The following is a 22,034-nucleotide window of genomic DNA, read 5'->3' as shown; positions in this document are numbered from 1 at the left end:
AAGGTATTTGAACCATTATCATTTTGTACCTATTTGTTGATTATTTATTGTTAATTTTCTTTCCTCTGTATTTCCTGTCACCCCATCAAGGAAAGAGAATGTAGAAATTGATGAATCTGCCTGTCAACCTGCTTGCCTTTTATCTGTCATTCTGTTATCAGAAGTTATGTGGACTTATCCAATAAGTCTGTAGTAAAACTTCACAAAAGATGTTACAAATTATGCATGTGATTGTGATTCTCTTATCAACACGTGGTTCCATTTGGATAACCTTTTGTGTGTCTATCTACAGATTTTGTAATTAGTTTCTGTGACAGTCCCCAACAAATTTCACAAAACTCTATATGAATGAAAGATATGGATTGAGGGTCTGCATAAAACCAGTGGGTTCGCTCACTTGATTCTTGTTTGCCAGTCCAATTGCAATCAAAGTTGGCAAAAGATAAATCATATAGACATTTAGATCCTTGCTGTGGAAGGAAAAGATCATGGCAAAACACAGGTTACATCTGACTGTAAGTATAGGGAGTCTGTGTTGCTTCTGATTCTGACCACAGTTGTATAGCTGGAAAAGACTTGTGATGGTGAAAAGTGAGAAATGAATACTCCAAAGTAGACATATTTTGTTGGTCACTGCTCCACATTCAGCTTAATGGTTCCTCATGGTTGGAGTGTTCTCCTCTTATCCTGTGATCAAAAGTTTGCCTAAATATTCCTTATCACCATCAGTGGGCATTAAGTCAGCCACTATGTCACATGAAGATCACTCAACATTATTACTGATTCTTAGTTTTTACAACCCCGTATACATACATAAAGATGGGACTTTGTGAAGGCAGCCTGTACATGAATTCATGTAAATTACACTTGTTTTCTAATTAAATCTGAAGGTTTTCCATATTTTAGCAATTATGTTTGTCCTTGAGCAAAACATCTTGTCATCATTTCATCTCAAGAGGAAGTTTTTCCAGGTGCACCAGGAATAATGCAACATCGGCAATTTATTTTATTTCACATGTACAGTATAAGTGCTTCGTACTGGATAAATGTGTTATTTTAAATGTATAATAGAATATACCTATTTATTTCTTCAGCATGTTTCAAGATGTATTATACAGGTATTTTGTTTCTTAAGAAGTAAATTGTAATGTTGTGACGAATTGACAATATTATAATAAAATGATCTTGTAAAACATAAGTTGTACTGCCACATATAAAGAATTTTTTTAAACTTTTGCATGACAGTATTTACTTTCTTGGTCTTTTTTATTAACATCTTATAGTTAACACATTTATTTTTTAGTTTTAATGCATGGATTGTAAATAGCATGACAGGAATATCACTACTTTAATGGCTTGCCCTGTATTTTACTCTGTGATACTTAATTATAAAATTTTTATATGGAGAGTTTCTTTACTGACAGGGGAGGACTATTATGATTTAATGTACCAGGTATGTCTCTTATTTTAAGTGCTTCAACTACCAGGGTTATTAAGAGCCATACACTAGGTTGTGGGTTTCCAGAACAAGTTCTACTTTAAATTTTTCAAAATAATGTGTGTGTACCTCTATTTATTTACATTTTTTATAATTTTTTTAATATTTTAAGAGCCAGCAGTATATGGTACGTGTAAACATTTGCATATTTACCCCCTGATACGATAATTATATCAGTTTCACTTTAACAACATTCAATACTTGACACACATAGACAAGATGATTCATACGATTAGATATTTGGCTTAGAAAGAGAATAAAAGGACACAGTCTGAATTTGGTTATAGTATACAAGAAATTTACCATCTTTATTGTTTCTGTAGCCTCTCCAAGTCCCGGACCAATGAAAATGACGCCAAGAATGACTACACTGCACGAAGAGAATACACGAGAGGCGGCTCCTCTCTTACACATGGAGGTTGAAGAGGAGGAGGATGAGGAAGAACAAGAGGAAGGAGAAGTGAGTGAAAACTGTGTACATTATAATAAAATGGTTAAGAGTAAGTTCAATCAACAGGAGGGAAGAGGAGAAGAGGAAGTTAATTAAAGGGAGGTAGTTACATGTCTTCCTGTGATATCCTTTGACATTTTCAGTCACCAATTGTCAGGATGCCACACAAATATCATCCTCCTACAGTGCTAAACATTAGAACTTGTTCCTTGCATGCCTTTCTTGCCAAGTTTTGGATGCAGATACTTTCCAACAACCACACAGGAAAATATGTTCTCTTCTGTAAGTTTCAAAACATGATACTGCCATCTGCATTTCTCCTTGCTTCTTGCCAAGTAAGTTTAGAATGTGGGCATTCTTATTTGTTGGTGGCACTTTCTCCACTTGTCTAACACCAATTTCCGTTATCCTTTTCTTGAAGTACACTATGTGTGACTTTAGATCCGCCCGACATAAGTTAGAGAAAAGTAAAAATAATAGATAGGTAACTAAATATTTATTTCAGAATGGCAGTGTAAAAGAAGCCCCTGGCAGTACCAATGGGGAGGAGGAGTTTAGTGAATTTGCCTCATATAGGAGTGGTAGCCTGGCAGGTGGCCGACTGCAACTTACTCAGAGTCGAACATTAGATTCCCTAAATGAAGTTGCAGCAACTAAAGCTGGAACTCCATCTACAGTGTCCAGGTAAGTAATGCCACCTTAGTCACTGATGAGAAGAGTATGTTTGGACTTCAAGTGTTAATTAATGTTGAATACTTGTTACCGGGGTTGGGTCAATTAACTTTCAAAATTAACTAGTCAAGTTCATTTGAAAATTAACTAAAGTTAATTTTTTTATTTATTTTTTGCTTTCTTGTAAGTAGCGCGTATAACCACCATTATACTGTATATAACTAACCAGTACTTAAGCAAATTTAATTGATGTGTATATGAGGATAAATTTTGTACTGGATTACACTATTGGTCATCTATGCCAGTAAAACCTTAGTGACCTTTGGTGCCTACGTGACCTGACGACCAAACTTTACACATCCCAGACCAGAGGGGATGAGTCATCCCAATAAGTCAACCTGACTGTCCTATAAACGTTTTAACATATACTATACCCAATGTGACTATGAGCCAGACTAGAAAAGATAATATCTATTCTTTCTTACTCTCAGTGGCTATGGGTCTGGTGCAGTATCATCAACAACTTTGAGTGAAGATTCTCTCTCTGTGCGGAGTGTCAGTGTTGATGAAACCCCAGATAAAGACCTTCCAACAAATCAGGCCACCATGGATATATCCACAGTCAGGTATTGAATTAAAACCAAGTTAAAATTTATATATTATGTTTTAGCTGTTGTATGTTATGTAAAGGTGATGTATGAGGAGAACCAAATGTATATTTTGGGGTCTTGTTGAAGGAGGACATCATGCTCGTAATGGGTGAGAGAATCTATGATGCTTGTGATTATGGCCACCTTACACCATATTAGGAAATTTCTTGAAAGAATGAAAAATAATTATAATACAGTAATTCACATGCAGTGTTTTCACTTAGTAAGGTAAAAAAAAATTTTTTTTTATCCATCTATGATATGTGTAATCTAGTGTTTCCCTAATAATTGACATATTCTCTTTTTGTATGTGTGTACGATGAAAGACAAAAGTCGTGTCGTGAAATTTGGTGAAAAAATATGCCGAAGGGCTAAACTTTTGGTGTGCTCTGCCTTGTGGTAGGGGGTTCTCATAATGTTTCACGAGTTATATTTAACCTTCGGACAACACCGAGACACGACTTTTGTCTTCGATTGTAGTCATATGTTTGTAAAATCAGCTCAGCCACTATTTTTGACAGTTTCTCACCACTTTGTACATGTAGTGCATATAGATGGATGGTGTAGGTCTGTAAGATATAGCTGCCCTTATGAGTCTGTCCATCCATAGGGCTGGAAAGTGACCTCCACCCCCCAATTATGACGAGAATGTGATATTACTTGGCATGAATTCTAATGTGGATGGATGATATCATTAAGTCAAGGTTGCTCTGATCAGATGGGTCCATCCATCTGTCCGTCCAACCACTTCACCTATAGGGAGTGTGGTCTTCTGATGATTTGTCTCATACTTCTGGTACTTTAATACTGTATACAATATATTATAATTTCAGTTCTGGTGAGAGTGACTCTAGTGATACAAGAACAGTAATCAATCAACAGCTGGAGAATCTTCACCACAATGAAACCACTAATGTTACTCATATCAACTCCAAGCAGACAAAATCAGAGAGTGAACTTAAAATAATTGAAGATGAGGAAAACAAAGAAAATTCAAAAACTCGCACAAGAAACTCTAGCAATAAAATCTCTATCAACACAAGTCCAACAACAATACTAAGTACTACACCCCCAAAATCAACAAGTCCAAGTTCTCCTGCTCTCTCCTCATCCTCATCAACCTCTTCATTGTCTATGACTGTTGGCTCAGAAGTTGTGATGAGACGAGGCAGCTCTCACAAGAGGAACCCTACTCATCGCATGTCTTTACCCTTGGCCCAGTCTCACTCAGCAATGACTGATTCCCAGATAATGAATGGATCATCATCTTCTGAATGTGTTGGTAAGATTATATCAGATTCACAATTCTCTAGTTACCGTAATTCACTTATTATAGATGTACCTACTGGAAAGATACATCTAGCCAAGAAAATTTAAAAGCTATGGTTTTCATAAGTAAATTTATATAAGCTGTGTGAACCAGTATGGAGGCTAAGGATGCATATTTTGCACTGTATTGACAAGTTAAGAATATAATCAAGAATGTTTAATGTAAATCTATGTGTCATTTTAGACCCATCATATTGTTTTCTCTGCTGGTCTTATATTATTTTTGTTTTTATTTAAGGTTAAGTCACCTCACACAAAAATGGGAGAAGAATGAAGATTATAGATAGGTCAACAAATTTAATAATTTATTGTATTGTCCTTATATTTTTATTTCCACCAGATGATGTTGAAAGACCTCCCATCAGTACCAAGCCTTTAGCACCACTGCCAGACTGGTGTGAGGTTGGAGAAAGCATCCAGATCAGACCCTACAACTACTCTGGAGTCGTTGCTTACATAGGTCACACTGAATTTGCACCAGGAACCTGGATTGGTGTTGAATTAGATGTACCTATGGGTAAGACTTGAGCACACACAATATATTATTCCTTTAAGGTACAGTACATTACCTGCATAGTGCATATCCAGTCTTCATACATCCATCCAAAAATCTCAGTAATGGTGGTACTGATGGTACCACCATTACTGAGTTAAGGTGAGTTAATAATGGTAGAAGTGGTGCTAGGGCACACAAGGAATTACAGTAATTGTTACGAGTATTTTTGAGGCGTTACTACAATTTTTATTTGATAATACGCTTCACCCCCAGTTTTGCCAAATTTTTAGGGGAAAAAAAATTGTGGCTGATATTCATCAAAATACAGTAATTATTTATACTCTTAAAATATATGTAAATGTTAAAGTGCATTTTTCCCCATCCTTTTATATGTAGTGTATAATTAAAATAGTTAAAATAAGTGCACTAAAGCAGTTTTTCTTTAAAACAAACGTGATTTCCACATACTTTTTCTTCCCACAGGCAAAAATGATGGTTCTGTGAATGGTACTCGATACTTCGCATGTCGCCCAAAGTGTGGTATGTTTGTCAAGCCCGAGAAACTACTGTTGGATCGTCGAGGGCGAGCAATGAGAGCTGCAAAAAGTAATGGCACAGGAGAAGGTGGTCCGAGTGATATGAAACGTTCACGGTCTACAGCAGAAAGGCTCAGTGACGTTGGTATTCGGAAAAGCACCAGTAAAAGTAAGCTGTATTATTAGGCATCTTTTAGGTTGCTACACGTTCCTTACATTTGATTAGGTTCAACAATATCATGCAGTTTTTATAGTTATGATTTGAATATATCTGAACATAACGTATTGGGTAACCAGATAATGTAACTCAGTTGAAGATAGACCAAGCTGTATATTCTTAACATTAGTACAGTTCTGTAGATCACCTTATTATTTTACTGGTGAAAAATTATTTGCCTTAATTTTTTTTTTCAGATGGCACTTTGACATTAAATCTTGCATTAATACATCCTACCAATATCTAGTATTTTTAATGGAATTTCTATGTAAATTCATTCAGTATCAAATATATCGTGTATTCTCAGGCGAGGGTCTCAACAGTATGCGACGGTCCAAGAGTCGAGCTGAGGGTCTCTCCTCAATCTCCGACCGCTCAAAATCTGCTACTTCTCGTAATAGGAAGTAATGTGAAACCGAGTTTTGAGAGTTGTCTCCAGTACTGAGGCTGCCATACACAGGGTGCATTGCAGATGAATTTGTGTGCCAACTGGAGTATAGCAAATGTCATATTTGTGTAAGTACACATTATTGTTACTGTTGAAAGCTGCTTGTCTGGAAAATATGTGATGAATTCTGAAACAGAAACTTTTAATGGAAAATAAAAATACATATATAGCCAAGTGCACAACCATGTAAGCAGCCCCGCCCTAAACTTCCATCAAGTGTTACCCTGTGAACACGTCCCTGTTATCCCTCCATTGTGAGATCCTCATGTACGGTAGCAATAGATAGATCGTACTTAACCTGCTTCAGGATTTAAGCACTTCCTTCAGTATAGGACCCCATTTTAAAATACTGACTTCAATAAATGTATATTTATTTTTGTTTTTCATATGATTCAATTAATTTCATACTTTTTATTTATTATTATTATTATTTTTTATAACAAGAGGTCAAGTCCAAGATTTTCTTTTACCATTTTTTAAATGCTTTTAGAAATCTGATTTTTCCATTGTCCAGAATGTATAGACTTGATACCATTTCATACTTCATAGAATTATATTTATGGCCAATCAATGTACAGTGTAATAATACAAGTATTGAAGCAAAGCATAAATGTTTTTACTGGTGGCACGAATTGTGAATTATAGCATTGGCTTTCTGTGTTTAATAAACTTGGAACATAGAAATAGATGCTTTGGTGAACAAGCAGAGGACTTGATCTTAAAGAAAAAAAAAAAAAAAAAAAGCAACATGTTCATTTTCAGATCATAACAGTACATATATCATTTCATTCCACCATTGGAGGAAAAAAAAAAGGTTGTTTGATCAAGTGCTTCAAGTATTTTCAACTGATGCATGTGTTTCCAATGACGATTGGTGAAGTCTTCACAGTTCAACTGTATATAAATGATTGTAACTATTTTGAGTCATTTTGTTGCCATACTCTTTAGTTGTACAGTTATTTTTATGTCAGTCCAATTGTGATCATCTTATTTATGCTAAATATTAATATACTTTCTGTAAATTATGGGAATATTGTACATGAGTTAATAGTTTAAATACCGGAATGTATGACAGTTGCTCCTTTCTTTTGTATTATATGCTGTTACAGCCCAATGTTTCCTCCTACAATTGTCACATTAGATTAGTGAAAATGTATACAGTACATCAAACTGTCAATTTGACAAATTTTCTCTGTTGAAAAATTAGGTGACATTTTTGTTAACCTCCATTTTGTAAAGTATGGTTAAACCATGATTAAAAGCTGCAAACCTGCTGATCTTGCTGAAGTAATAATAATAGATGAACCAGGAGCCAAGGTTCAGTTTGTCTTTACAGTTTGGTTGACATTACCAATGAAATTATAAAATAATACAACAATGCAAATTTTTATGAGATAACATTATGCTGATCCAGTCTACAGTATTGTACTGTACTCATTAAAGTGGTATAAATCTTTTGTAAAAGAAATTTGCCAAGCAAAATAAAAAAATTATATGGCATCCAGAGTAGCATTGTGATGTACCTGTACAACGGTATCTCCTTCTTAACAGCTCGATTGAAGAAATTACTTCATGTTTTTACTTTGTTTAATTTTACTCTGTAAAGAATATTTTATTCTTTTGAAAATTTTTCGTTCCCATTGAGTCAACTACTTTGTACAATATACGTTATATAGCTTTCTACTGCAACAAAAGAATATTTTCATGTAAAGAGACAGAAATCTTTAAATGGAAAGATATCCAACAACGTCATACAAGCCCAAAAGTTTTACAGAAATGCTAGTCTTTTGGTCAAGAAACCCTCCATAATGGTGAAACAGTTGACAGTCATCAAATGTGGCCTCTTCTGTACTCTTACCATGGTTGACTTCAGCCGTACGATATTTCAACATTTTCCTTTTTTTTTTTTTATCAGTATTTGGATAAGAGCCCATGTACAGAATATTAAACATCAATTAACTTTTCCTAGCAACCAGTTATATGTAGTAGTGAGCCAAGTCATTATAACTGGTAGGATGTACACTATATAAGTTATTGTTATCCCTAGTGCTCCCGAAGTAGACTGTGTTAGCATCGTACATTTAAACTTGCTCACACTTTAGTTCATGTAAAGCTCAAGTGTCATGTCTTGAGTAATATTAATTTACAAAAGTGCTTTTTCAGCCATGTTTCAGAGGTCTGCAGTGTTCTGCTACTGTAACTTGCTTAACTACATATTGTATGGTAAAGCCAGTGTCAATTTCTATCTTATTTAATTTCAAAATGCAACAAACTGACTTTTGGTAGTAGGCAAACTGTTCTCTACTGTAGAATACAATAAATATTTCTATAATTTATTTGTACATGTATGAATTTAGCTGTAGTAGATAACTTATAAGTATGGATGATAATTCCATTTAAAAGTATATGTTACTGTGATAAAAGTACCCAAGTATCAGGAGAGGAATTTGTGCAAACAAACAAAAAAAAAACTAAACATTCCCCATATGGCACGACACTAAAAATGTAGTTGTGGGTTTGTTGACCGACTGAATGGCAAATATTATGACTGGTGTCCCCACAGTAAAGATGACTTTATTATGATGGTCTGTATTTCTGAGGAAAGGCTCCCCATCAAGAATAGTGTACGGTAGGTTTCTTTCAATGTATGCTATTAATTTTTTTTATTTAGAGTGGAAAGAAGTCAATATATTTTTTTGTGTCAAAATAAGCTTTTGATTCTCATTAAGATAATGTTGACTGAAGATGACTTTTATGTGGAGTCTCAAAATGAGTTGCGCTTTCATAATAATTGTATGTCAGACTTGGATCCATATTAATGCCAACATATAGGATCCCATAGGAAATCTTTTGTCAGATATGGATCTGTAATAAATGCTGAATCCCCTGTAAACAAGGAGTCTTCATAAACATTCCTAAAGGGAATATCATAATATATTGGGCATTCTGCCCTTGTTAAGTGTAATAATAAATGGTGAAACCCTTCATTATGATTTTCTTACCTTGTGCAATTAAAAGGAAGCAACAATTTCATGAAAGTGATCACCAAAAAATTTAACTTTTTGATCTCAGATCCTTAACCACTTGTGTACAGGGTACCCTCTCTGCTGAATACAATTGTCTGGCATTAGCCAAATAAATTATTAAAAGGCATCCCCTTAGTGAAGGGGTTAATCAGCATGTTGAGCAGTACCTATACACTTGGGCATCCCTCAATACATGATCTCCTGACTTGTGATTCTTTGATACACCAATTTAAGTTTTTAACGACCTTTTATCACAATGGGATTGAACTTTCTCTGTATAATGTATGCTGTGTCAAGAAATTTAAAGAAATATTACTCGGTAGCAGCTCTGTATGCATCTTCCTCTTCGCTTGTCATCCCAAAATGGCCGGCCTTTAGACTCACCACTACCTGAACCTTTCTTCTCGTGCCTGTACCTACATGCATCAAAAGTGTTTTTGTTCGGTCACCGCTCTTAAACCACCTGATTACCTGTGTTACATCGCTGTGGATTGATTGTTGTGCTTATTGACTACAATTTATCATCACAGTGACTTTGTGAGGCCATTTTTGGGTGATTAAAGTGATTGTGAACTGTAAAAGGACTGGGAAATGTGCAGCTGTCTCCTGCTACCCCAGACAAAGCCAAGTGACTGTACAGCTGCCACTAAAGTGTGTTCTGTACTGTAATGGGGCAAAGTACTGTACATATTCACACGCGTGTTTAACTAGACCTATGTTCCCCCACGCATGTTTGTGCTTCAGTCATCTCTACTGTTGCTACATTACATTACATTGGGAAGAGAAAAACTCTGGTTCTTAAGTGTTTGCTGGAGTACAGTGCAACCAGTAAGGAGATAATATTTAACTGTCAAACCAAAGATATGTTTTCTTGATATTTAGTACTCCCTTATATGCTATGAAAACAAATTAAATCAGTCTTGGTGCTAGGACTGCTGTCAATTCAAATTTGGAAACCGTTTTCAGTGTAATGGGCACTACCTTAGTCTGTGTGAACACTGTTCCAACTCCACTTATAAGATATATAGTGGTACCATAAGCGTAATTACCGAGAGTGTTTGATCCCAAATTTCTGTAAACATATCCTAGCTCCTATGGTTACAGGTACCAGTACTCCCAGAGGGTTAAATAACTGCACCGTTATGCTCGGGTGAATTTGAGTAATTTGGTCGGCAAGGTCACAAGTATATGCAAAGTGAATGGAGAAACCAAGCAACCATAAACAAATATAATGCTCCAGTACCTCAATAAATCTAATGTGAGCACATGGTTGAAAATGGGATTTATCATACTGATTCTGGGGGGTAGACCCTCGATTACTGTAGAAACGGGGCAGAATCCTGGACGATTTGTTCGAAGAGGGTGACACAAGTAACCCATTATTCTCGGTTGCACATCAATCACTTGGAGACTATATTAAAAATGTTTTTCTTTATAATTATGTGCCATGTATCCATATACTATTAAACCATTATTATATACAGCAATACAATATGTATAATATAATGTATACAGTTTATGTTAGTGTGTTCAGTAGCTACATGTATATTATGTGTGTAAACAATACATACAAAAATGTATATATTTACTGTACCTCAAAATGTTGATATTTGTGACTTGTTGTGTTGTCTGGGAAGCACCGCCACCACCCACTGAGACTTTATTCCCTCTGTTGCTTCTTGCTGGGACGTACTCCAACTTCAAACTCCTCTAAGTCACTAAATTCCTCATTTTCTATGCTATAGGACTGATTCCTGCCAGCTCTACCTTAAGAACATCCTGATAATTTATGTTTCTTGCCTTAAATTATCACATCCCCCTTGCATACTGTACCTGAGGAGTAGTTAGATGAGAAAAGAAATTATTGCTTGGAGGCAGAGGGAGGGCAGCTCACAAGGGAATTTGAAAGGCATTACAGGTATTTTAATTTACTCATTAATAGTAATAGTGTGCCTTTTCTTCCTAATACAGTATCACCAGATATTTCATCATGGTCCAAAACTTGATCCTCCCAGTACATATCTTATCATAATGAACACACTAACACCACAATACTATTACTATAACGTGTATTTAGATAAATAAATATAAAATTTACAATAAGGTAAACTTTTTCACATTCTGGAACAATTGTCTTGCTTCATACAGTTAACCGATACATTTACAAAGGATGACTCGACCGGTTATGAGTACTTGGTCTCCCCAGGAAATTGAAGGGGAGTGACACTAGTTTTTCTTCAATCAGGTCATCCTCTGCAAAGATTACTCCAGCAAAGTGAAGTACAACTGTTTTATAACCATACACCTTAACATGTCATCAAACTTAAAATTCATTGGCATTTATGTTTGGCAGACTTACATACACACACATGTACCTGTCCATTCACTGATTGAGTGATGTCCTTCCTCTACACACAGGTACAGTACTATATTTCCCGCCACATAAGATGTACAATACTTAAAAAAAAAAAGGAAAAACAAAAGAGGGATCCAAAAACTCACCCCACCTTAATACTGTAATAATTTACACAATACAAAATACAGCGAAGCCTCCATATGACAGTTCTCTATACATATAATCCATTAGATGAGGGTTTCACATCTAATAGACCCTCGATATAATGGACTTTTCTCTCTACATAGTCCGTTAAGTAGAGGTTTCACTGTAGATTGTTTTTTTTAAATAAACCTGCAAGAGAGGATGACAGTGAAAGACCATCACATACTGTACACTCTAGTGGGGAGCATGACCCTTTATGTGTGTGAGTATTGGAGTCTCTACATATTTGAAACGTATTATATATTTGTATTGTAGATGATTGTCATTTTACTATTGTAACAATGATAGAAATTGGTCTGGGGCAGTAGTGTAGAAGCTGTGGAATGCATTGTTCCGTTTTACCTTTAATAGTTTTTGGTTTAAGGAATTTTAGTTTTTGGAATGCAACCCTCACATTCTTGAGACTTTTTGTTTTCCCCAGATATTCCCTGGTAAAATATGGGTACATCTAGTATGATGGAAAATATGGTATTTTACATCCTCCGAAAACAATTAAATAGTTATCTAGAATTAAGAAAACCGGTAAATTTATAAGACGGTGAAAAATAATCAAATACTGAAATCAACCTGAAGTTCACTAACAGCAGCCAGTTCAGTATGTTGATGGTTGTGTTGCACCTCACTAGTGTCAACAGTAATCAACTGGACCTCATTTGTGACAGTGCTTATTCCTGTATGTTATGACTTTGTACTACAGTATTTAAAACTAACAGGGTAAAGTACTATTTAAAACTAACAAGGTAAAGTACTATTTAAAACTAACAAGGTAAAGTACTATTTAAAACTAACAAGGTAAAATACTATTTAAAACTAACAAGGTAAATATTTAAATACTCAAGTTATGTTTACAATACATTACTGAATATTTACAAATCCAATTTCTACAATTTAGTTGCTGAAATATGTTACAATATAGCTATAAAACACAGCAGTGTGTACCAATCTGTAGGCCTGCTACAGTAACTGTATATTTTGTTATTGTTTGGTATCACACATCAAGAGCAGGTAATATAATTAAATTCCAGTTAAGAGTTTAAATGTATGAAAATGAGGTGAAACAAGTGTACCAAGTATCAGTAAAAATAGTGGACAAACACCATTAATTAAATGCAAACCAACCAAACCCAAACTTATTGTAAATAAAAATTCATTCAGGTGGGTTTGGTGTCATTAGTTTGTTTTGCCTATTTACATCTGCCTCACATACAAAACCACATAACATTACCTGTACAGTACTTATTTCACCTCAGATTTATACATTTACACCCTGGGCAAGGTAATTTTCTACTTGGGAGGTGTACATCACTAACAGAGCTATAAACTTACCATCGGGGAACTCCAACATAGGAAAACTTCATAAATCTGGCTAGCCTTTAGTTCCAACAGCCCTGTGGATTTCTGAGCTTATACTGTAATTTTTTATTAATGAGTATTATGGCATGGGTCGAGCAGTCACAAAAATCTGAAGTATAAAAATCATTAAACATATTTCTTGCCTTCTTCCTGACGAGCTCGATTTTTCTATTCACGTTAACTCATTAAGATTAATTAACAAGCAATCCACACGATTAGTCACTTAACCATAATCATCACCTGTAGCGCAAGTGTTATAATAATGGATTAAAAACTTAAAAATAAACATACTATTACCACTAAAATAAAAAAAATTGAACACATTCCTCCATCTAGGAATATTGCACACTGTTATCTCATGCGGTACAGTACTTGTTATGTAAGTTAGTAATAATTAAAAGGTGTTGTTCAAGAATCGCTGTGAGTTAGAGGGTAATGAACTAAGATCTGGCCTTTTTAGCTGATACCATTGAAGTTTGGGTGAGTAAGTATACCACATACCACTGTAAGTTTAGATAAGTAAAACTAATGGGTGCCACCGAAAATGTTTAGATGAGTAAATTACCAGGTACAACGACTTATTTTGACGAGTTAAATTACTGTATTCCAGTGACAAGTTTGAAATAGTATTAAAAGTCTCAAAATTATTGATAAAAAAGAACAAGCCTTATAAATACTGTAGACTACCGGTTTCATGATAAATCACGGACAGAAGCCCTTGGTTATGACCTGTTAATGTATGAACACCACAGAATACCTGATAACTTTTATCATACAATCATTTAATCGATATATATCAATACCAATTAAACAACAATACGACATTTATATAAAAAAAGTACCAAATGTAAGCTATCGTATAAAACTCTCAAGTATTTGTCTCATCCAAGGTAAGAAAAGGTACTTCGGGGTTTAGGCTCGGTCTAATGAAAGACCTCCAAGCCCACCTTAATCCTGCTAACACAAGGGGCAGTGACAGTAGTCCCAGGAATGCGCCCATTACGTATGATGCTAGCGTCAGTCCGTCCACTACATCTGGCACGTACACACACGATCTTAAGTCTGTAAAGTAAGACAAACCCAGGCTGTAAGTTCCTATAAATAATAATGCTGTTTCTATTTTCAACAACAACAATGAAGAGGAAAAGAATAGTGTTTAATTTGCTTATGCCCAAATGACTAACAAACCAGTAAGTAGGAAAGAGTATAAAGTTGAGTTTTTATTAATTACAACATAAATATACAGTACACATATGATAGGTGTAGCACATAAATAAAGATTAATTACTTTGTGATTATGGCATTTGAGGATTCACAGCTACACAGCTATTTGAAACATGTATTCCCCATGAATACTCAAAGATTAGTATGTGAATGTGTGAAGAGAGATGTAACTTTAATATGGCATAACCTTACCAGTTTGATAGCAAAGTAAATCAGATAAAAATATGATGGGGAATACAATGGCATAACACATAGTCTTCACAATATGTCTATGTAGAAGGCAAGAAGATAATCTGATTAACTCTTAAATAACCTAAGTAATTTTGATATTACCACCTGTGGTATTGTAGATCTTTCCTAAAGTAATGGATGGCCCACACACTGACTCGGAGAAGCCAATCACACTCTTCTCACGGTCAAATGTTACACACAGTCCCTCTAATATCACAGCACCTGGGAGAGATAACACATCAAAACACACACTATCACATTCACTAGTTACCTAATAATATTCAATATATGACATTAAAAAAAAAAAGTCCAATAATGTACATGAAAGAAAAAATCTTCAATAAATGATGCTTAAATAACTGTCTGATCGTGACTGTATATACTGTACAGGCAAACACTGATTTACAAGGATTTCTGGTTCATGGGGGAGGTACTAATTTACCTTGCACCAAAAAAGTTCAAGAAATCTTTGCCCCAATAACAATATACATAACATTCATTCACATACAGTACAGGTACATACCTAACACAGTACCAGACTGAGACTCATCAATCCCCAACATCCAACAACCGCTGAATGAGTCTTGAGCAGGACGCAGGTAAGACTGTGGTGGGATGGTGATGGCGAATGCAGAGTTGTTGTTGTGTGCCAGGTGGATGGTTATATTGGGGAAAGCGTCCCAAACCTAGTAAAGATGGCAAACGTTTTATATATACACCTGGAGTTACCTAATTGGGAAAGATAAATGGTAAATATATATTATGCTCCTTTAAAAGCTTCATATGCCTCGAACAGTATTATTGCATTTTGTTTAAGGGATTGGAGGTGCACCACACAATTACTTTCTGTTTTTGATGCACTAAAGGAAGTACTGTATATTTTTGACTGGCTTGCCAAGTTGGTACAGTAGTTATGGTGCTGCAAACACTAGACCGTTTATACTTTTTCTCCTTTAATTTGACCATAGATAACACAATCGTGTCTATATTTTATGTAATAATCTACGACATACTTAAAGTTTTTACATACTTGTGGATGAGAATTTCAGTGGGACAGACACACAAACAATTAACATACCTCTTGATCCCGTCGCCAGCAAATTTCTTCATTCCCTGCCCAAAACTCTTGTGGTAGTGGTGGATTTATTTCAGAAGTTTGCAACTCTAATTCTGATATCACTATCTTATACACCTGTAAATAAGATATTGCAATAAACATAAAAAATAGCAGGGGTATATTTTATTATATGGAGGTTTCACATATTATAGACCTCGATATAACAGACTACACTCCAGTATTGTCTGTTAAATAGTTATCTCACTGCAGTGTGTACCTCAGAAGGGAGTCTCAGGTTAGAGGTGCCTGAGTCCATGATGGTCTTGTCTGTGTTGTACTTTACACATGGAAGATTCAGCATTTTTTTCCCAATGACTAGAGCCACCATCAGCACCTCGTAAAACCACGCTCGTCTGATGGGGCTGGTCACAGTGGGGGATGGACAAGCACCGGTGTCTTTCCCTGAAATACAAAGCACTTAGTATCTGTACAATTAGAAATGTATTGCATGTTTTTGGGAGGGGTAATAAAACTTAATCAATACCACTTCCACGCTGCCTATTTTTATCAGTGTTTCATATTCTTTTAATTAACTCTTTAGATAACTCACTTTCACAAATCGTTCTAACAACAACAGTAACTTCAACAACATATAAAAAACAAAAACAAAAAAAAACATGAAATTTCAAACAAAAATACAGAAGTAAATGAATTTATACATGAGTATATATTACCCCTCCAGGCACTAGACTATCCAACACAATTCACAAGACAAAACTTTTTCAACACACCAATAAACAGTTGTCCCACATGATGAAATATTCCCTCCTCCTCTCTATACGGTCCACACAGCTCCAGGGTAAATGAGTTAACAGTATGGTTCTGGGCAACAAGGCCGTCAAACCATGGTATAACTGAACCTTGTGGCTGAGCTAGTGCTGAGAAGGCCAGACCCACAATCCCCTGAAATTTAAAGCCTTATGATTAAATGCCCGAGTAAAATGATGAGGCTATAGTCCAAGTGCAATGAAATAAAGAGATTTACTGTAGGACCATAATAAGTATACCTTACCTTAGTCTCCCTTACAGTACAGGGTCATCTGTGCATAGTCTCCCTTAAAGTACAGGGTCATCTGTGCATAGTCTCCCTTAAAGTACAGGATCATCCGTGCAGTCTCCCTTAAAGTACAGGGTCATCCGTGCAGTCTCCCTTAAAGTACAGGGTCATCCGTGCACAGTCTCCCTTACAGTACAGGGTCATCCGTGCATAGTCTCCCTTACAGTACAAAACTAACCAAGTACAGTACTTCATATCAGACGTGTACTTGGTAGAGTTGGCTAACTATGAACTGTGACTTCAGTGTCTATGACAAGTGACAATGTGTGGGATCCATATAAAACATTAGGAGAATCACCCTATTGTAATGAGAACCGTAAAGTATGTATTTAGAGGCAAGACTTTTCCCTCGAAGACTTAAGGAGAAAAAATTCACTTGAGCACATATCACATTAGCTAATGTGCACCTCCCCATTCTTCTGGCTCAACCATGAAGAGGGATATCAGAATCGATCCTTCAATAAGTGGGTTGAGTATCTGAAGCCAGCAAGAATAGGATTTTTTTTATTTTTTATTTTGTTTTATTTTTTTGGGGGGCACCCCCCTACATCTTTGTGTAGGGTGAAGCCCAGAAGCGTTTACAGTGCCCAACAGGGAAGCATGCTAAGTTCATGCTTGCCTTTATGTCTCATAAGTTAAGGGCATAGAAGCCTGAAGAGTCAATGGTTTATGTCATCAAGTTATTGGAAGCTCCAACAACTTGTCCCTGAATACGAATTCGCAACTTTCGATTTACAACAGGTACCTACTTTACTGCTAGGTGAACAGGGACTAATGGGGGCTAGGAAGTATGTCCAAACAACTTCCACCGGCCCGGGAATCGAACCCGTGACATCTCGCTTGCGAAGGCAAGAGCGATACCACTCTACCACCAGCACTCCCAAAATAGGAAATGATTTAAATATTCCAAGTTAACATGAAATTTCGCTTCAGAAGTAAGTGGATAAATTTTCTCAACAATTCACAGTATAAGACAAGGATACTAACCTTACAAAATAATGGCATACAAATGAAGAAGGATAGAACAGATGGACATAACATCTTTCAAGACAACTACAGATGATGCAAAGATCTTGAGAACATGTATGCCTCAGAAGCTTCCCACCTTCATTACCATATGTATTATGATTTAATGCACAGTAATGTCAAGACCTAATGAATGATGTGAACCAACTTCCAGACTGAGGCTTGAAAATTGTCAAATCTATAGTTAGGAGACCCATTCTTACCCAAGCACTGACTGCCTCCAACCCATCTGCCTGACACAAGGACGATTTTTCAATTTTATAAAAGTAAATAATTACCCCTTTAATTGTATTTTCACAATATTTATAATTTTTATGATATTTTATAAACTGTATACAGATAATGTATAAACTTCTTCACCTGCCAATGAGAGTTGTTCACATAAAAATTCTCCGAGGCGGTGATGAGTGCCAAGTCAGTCACAAGTGGCAACGTGCCCGGGACGCTGGGGAACTGGGCTAGGTCACGTCCCACGTGGCCAGTCCAACTGCTCTATACAAACAAAGAGAAAATATTCACAATAATCATCTTTATAGTCCAGATATTTCAGGTTAGTATGTACTGTACATTCACTCCAAAAAGTCTTGGCAATTTTGTGCGAGACAATGTGACACAATGGGTGAAGGTTTTTGACAACCATACTGAGACAATAGGAGACGCGGTGTTCATTTTGAAATTCATCGGACTCCTCCGTAAAGATACCTCTTGGAGAGAGAGTGTACAGTAGATTGATGAGGAAATGTGTATCATGGCTAAAAACTCACTGTACTGCCTGTCTCTGTAAGTTAAGGATACCAATAACTATACCTTATATAATATACTAGCTACAGTATATGGGTAGTGTTATTTTATCTCTCGCATCACATTCTATATACAGTATACATAAAGATCCATGGATGTATACATACACACAAAGAAATGTACACACACACAAAAAAAAACACAACCCTAATGGGGATTCACAATGTTCATGGTTGTAAAGAGAATTCTAAATGCCACACTTGTATCTGAGAATGGGACGAGTCATACTGTTTACCGAGAGATGTCACCTGGTGGCTAACACACATCGCTTACCTGTGTATACTTCACCTTGACATCCCTGCCCAGGTCCACGTATGTTGATGAGTTCTGTCTGACATAAAAGGTGTCCAATTCTTTGTGTACAGCCCCAGCGATGGCCAGGTTGCTGCTTCCTGTGTCCACCAGAACATTAAACTGAAACACAAGAATCCATTAGCAACAAGATAATTGACTCCCTAAGCTTTCTTGTTCTTTTATTACTGTATTTACACAAGGCATCCCTGTACAAACACGAGTGCCTAATGATATGCAACTAAAAACACATTATGCAGTACAGTACATCATGAAGATTTTACTTGCATAAAATTCCTGTGCAAAATTTAATAACCTTTTGTGGGGGTGTGCCAATCTCAAGTTGTGTGTAGTACCCATCCCCAGGTTTACCAAATAGGTTCCATGTGTGGGGTGAAGTAGGTAAGGTGGTGACTGGTGGTGGGTGACTGGCTGTGGACTGGATTCTGCTGCACACCATAATGCACACAGCACACTGGCCCATCAGCAGGTGGTGAAGACCTCTCGTCATCTCATTTAGAATGTTTCTGTAGAGGATGCACAGTAATTTAGCTAGATCAAATATTAGGACTGTACATGCTATTAAGTAAATATATACCTGCCCCCAAAAAATTTACTCAAATATTTTTTTTTTTAATTTTTTGTGACTTCATGACATCAAATACCAGTCGAGAAGTGATTGGCAGTCCGATTTATTCATGTAGGACCATTATTTGACTTAATTGGGGCTACATTAGTGGTTATGAGGTGATTTAATACCTTACCTGTTGTACCTCTCACTACCTAACACTGGGAATGTCTTACTCCTTAACTACGGCTTATATATTGAAGCTTTCTTGAAATAAGTGATTTTATTGATAATATTTAGAATACAGAATCATTTTAAAGTAATAGAATACTTTATAAAATTATTTTATATAATATTTATTCAAAATTATTAGTATTTCTTGTTTTCTTATATGTATAAAACTCTTAATAAGCTTTTATTTGAGTAGGAATCATGACTCCGAGCAGTGACGTCATGATAGCAGGATAAGGCGGGCCATTCATCTTAACCACTGATTGGCTTGTTAGTGTGTAATACACACTAACAAGCCAATCAGTTGAGCTTGGGATAGTCGGGCAAGGACTTTCCATTACACCAAGAGGGAATGGCCACCCCAACACTTATTGGAACCTGGAACAAAAAATGTTCAGCATCCTCCAATTGTAGAATCGAGCAAGATTTTATTACCACCCTTACACATCAAACTGGGCCTCAGGAAGAATTTTGTTAAGGCTATGGATAAAACGGGGGCAGCCTTTAAGTACCTCGGTGGTAAATAACCCAAGTTCAGTGGAGCAAAAATCAAGCGGGGTGTTTTCGTTGGTCCACAGATCCGTGAGCTGTGAGGAGAGGTGAGGAGTTTGGCTGTAACTAAGTGGTGAGGTGACAGCGTGGAATGCTTTCCGGTTAGTGGCAACCAATTTTCTCGGAAATACCAAAGCTGATAATTACAGGGAGCTGGTGGAAAACCTGCTGTTGACCTATCAAAAAATGGGCTACAATATGTCTTTGAAGATACATTTCTTCCATTCTCATCTGAATATTTTCCGGCCAACTGTCAGCGATGAACAAGGCGAACGTTTCCACCAGGATATCTCAGCGATGGAGAAACGTTACCAGGGAAAATGGAGCCCATCAGTGTTAGCAGACTACTGTTGGACACTAACAGGAAATACCTCAGAACTTGAATACAAGAGACAAGCAAAAAAACGTCGGGTTTAATCAAGATAAGTAAGTGACCATTATGTTACTAATATATTGTATGCAGTACATGTATACAAAATGTGAAAATGAAATTTTCTTGGACACTAACCTGTGGGGTATGGGATTGTTTGGTGTTCACTCAGGATGGGATGGAGAAAGGAAACTCACAATGTGCTCTCTGTATACCTGTACATGTTATATTGGATGTACAATGCAGCTTGGTGCTGGGAAGGCAGCATGGTTACAAGCGTGATGTAGAGAGAGCTGGTTGGTGAGGACGCTCAGAGGAGGACAGCTTGTGGGCAGGCCCGGATTATCCATTAGGCACAGTAGGCACAGTGCCTAGGGCCTACGAGATATTGGGGGCCTACGAAAAATAATACGAGAACTTTTCTTCCCCTTTTTCTACAGGTTATTATTAAATTGATACTGAGGTACTTTTTTCCATTTATTTATTACTTAATCCTATTAGTATCATTTATGTTACTTGATTATCTTATTCTTTCGACATCACATTTTATAATTAGGTACTAGCTTGTGTTATTAGTGAATATGCTGTCAAATGGGGCCCCATATCTTGGAGGTGCCTAAGGCCTACGAAAGTCTTAAACCGGCCCTGCTTGTGGGTCGCCATGCTCGCCGGCGGGAGAGAGGACCGCCAGGCAGGAGGAGGAGGTGTGGTGTTGCTGGCTGGTTGGTGTAGGTAGAGAGAGACAGGTCAACACGAGGTCAGGTCTTAAATAGAGGGGGGTAGGCGTGGCTTAGTAGTTGACCCCCGCTCCGTGATGTATGGCGGCGCTGGTTGACCTAGACCACGAGGCATACACTGAGGAATTGGTGGGGTCGGCTACACAGGACAAACAGCGTTTGTGGGGGAAAAATCCACTACAAACCTGTCAATCGTTTTCAGCACCCCAAAATCCGTAACGGGAAAACTATTTTATCTCTGAAGCACGAAATTTGTCAAAATTTGTAGACTAGTTGGCCGGTTGTTAAGAAATTAGCAGCACACCCCTGCATTCGTACAATACGTCCGTATGTAAAAGCCTCATTCCATTTCCAATTCAAATAATGTAAACCTCATAGATAACTTAAACTACCACTATTTAATTATTTCCATAAAATACCACGTATTTAAAACTGATAAATATAAGATTAATATCACCAGTAACGCAGAATGTTGATATGACAATAAAGAAAGACTCGTATCCCCTCGACTCTAATCGGAGGTTCAGACTAGGTTCGGCAGCTCGGCGTCTCGGAGAGTCGAAGTATCACCAGTGTGAACTTGACTGAGGAGT

At 36.6% G+C, this 22,034-nt stretch overlaps 2 protein-coding genes across 12 annotated transcripts in view; one reads left to right on the top strand and one right to left on the bottom strand.

The window, feature by feature from the left end:
- LOC121876094 (kinesin-like protein KIF13A) overlaps positions 1-9,282 on the top strand; it is a 52,871-nt gene extending 43,589 nt beyond the window's left edge. For 10 of the 11 annotated variants that reach the window (XM_042381032.1, XM_042381031.1, XM_042381030.1 and 7 more), the window contains 7 exons: positions 1,822-1,958; positions 2,455-2,633; positions 3,113-3,247; positions 4,105-4,553; positions 4,941-5,117; positions 5,580-5,801; positions 6,157-9,282. In XM_042381032.1, coding sequence (XP_042236966.1) covers positions 1,822-1,958; positions 2,455-2,633; positions 3,113-3,247; positions 4,105-4,553; positions 4,941-5,117; positions 5,580-5,801; positions 6,157-6,257 — 1,400 coding nt within the window. In that variant the 3' untranslated portion in view covers positions 6,258-9,282. The remainder of the gene's footprint in view (positions 1-1,821; positions 1,959-2,454; positions 2,634-3,112; positions 3,248-4,104; positions 4,554-4,940; positions 5,118-5,579; positions 5,802-6,156) is intronic. The other variant, XM_042381021.1, reaches the window with a different exon arrangement.
- Positions 9,283-11,238: 1,956 nt separating this feature from the next.
- Positions 11,239-19,787, bottom strand: LOC121876096 (beta-secretase 1-like). Its single transcript, XM_042381033.1, has 10 exons — positions 19,748-19,787; positions 19,300-19,510; positions 18,966-19,106; positions 18,252-18,383; positions 16,540-16,711; positions 16,026-16,210; positions 15,770-15,883; positions 15,215-15,377; positions 14,797-14,913; positions 11,239-14,298 (listed from the first exon to the last, which is right to left on the bottom strand). The coding sequence occupies exons 2-10, from the start codon at positions 19,492-19,494 to the stop codon at positions 14,105-14,107; spliced, it is 1,413 nt and encodes a 470-aa protein (XP_042236967.1). The 5' UTR covers positions 19,495-19,510; positions 19,748-19,787; the 3' UTR covers positions 11,239-14,104.
- Positions 19,788-22,034: the final 2,247 nt, after the last annotated feature.

The sequence above is a fragment of the Homarus americanus genome, unplaced genomic scaffold (assembly GCF_018991925.1).
Source record: "Homarus americanus isolate GMGI-L3 unplaced genomic scaffold, GMGI_Hamer_2.0 scaffold34921, whole genome shotgun sequence".
Taxonomy (NCBI): Eukaryota; Metazoa; Arthropoda; class Malacostraca; order Decapoda; family Nephropidae; genus Homarus; species Homarus americanus.
Note: the sequence above shows the minus strand (reverse complement) of the source record. Positions and strands in the feature narration are given on the sequence as shown.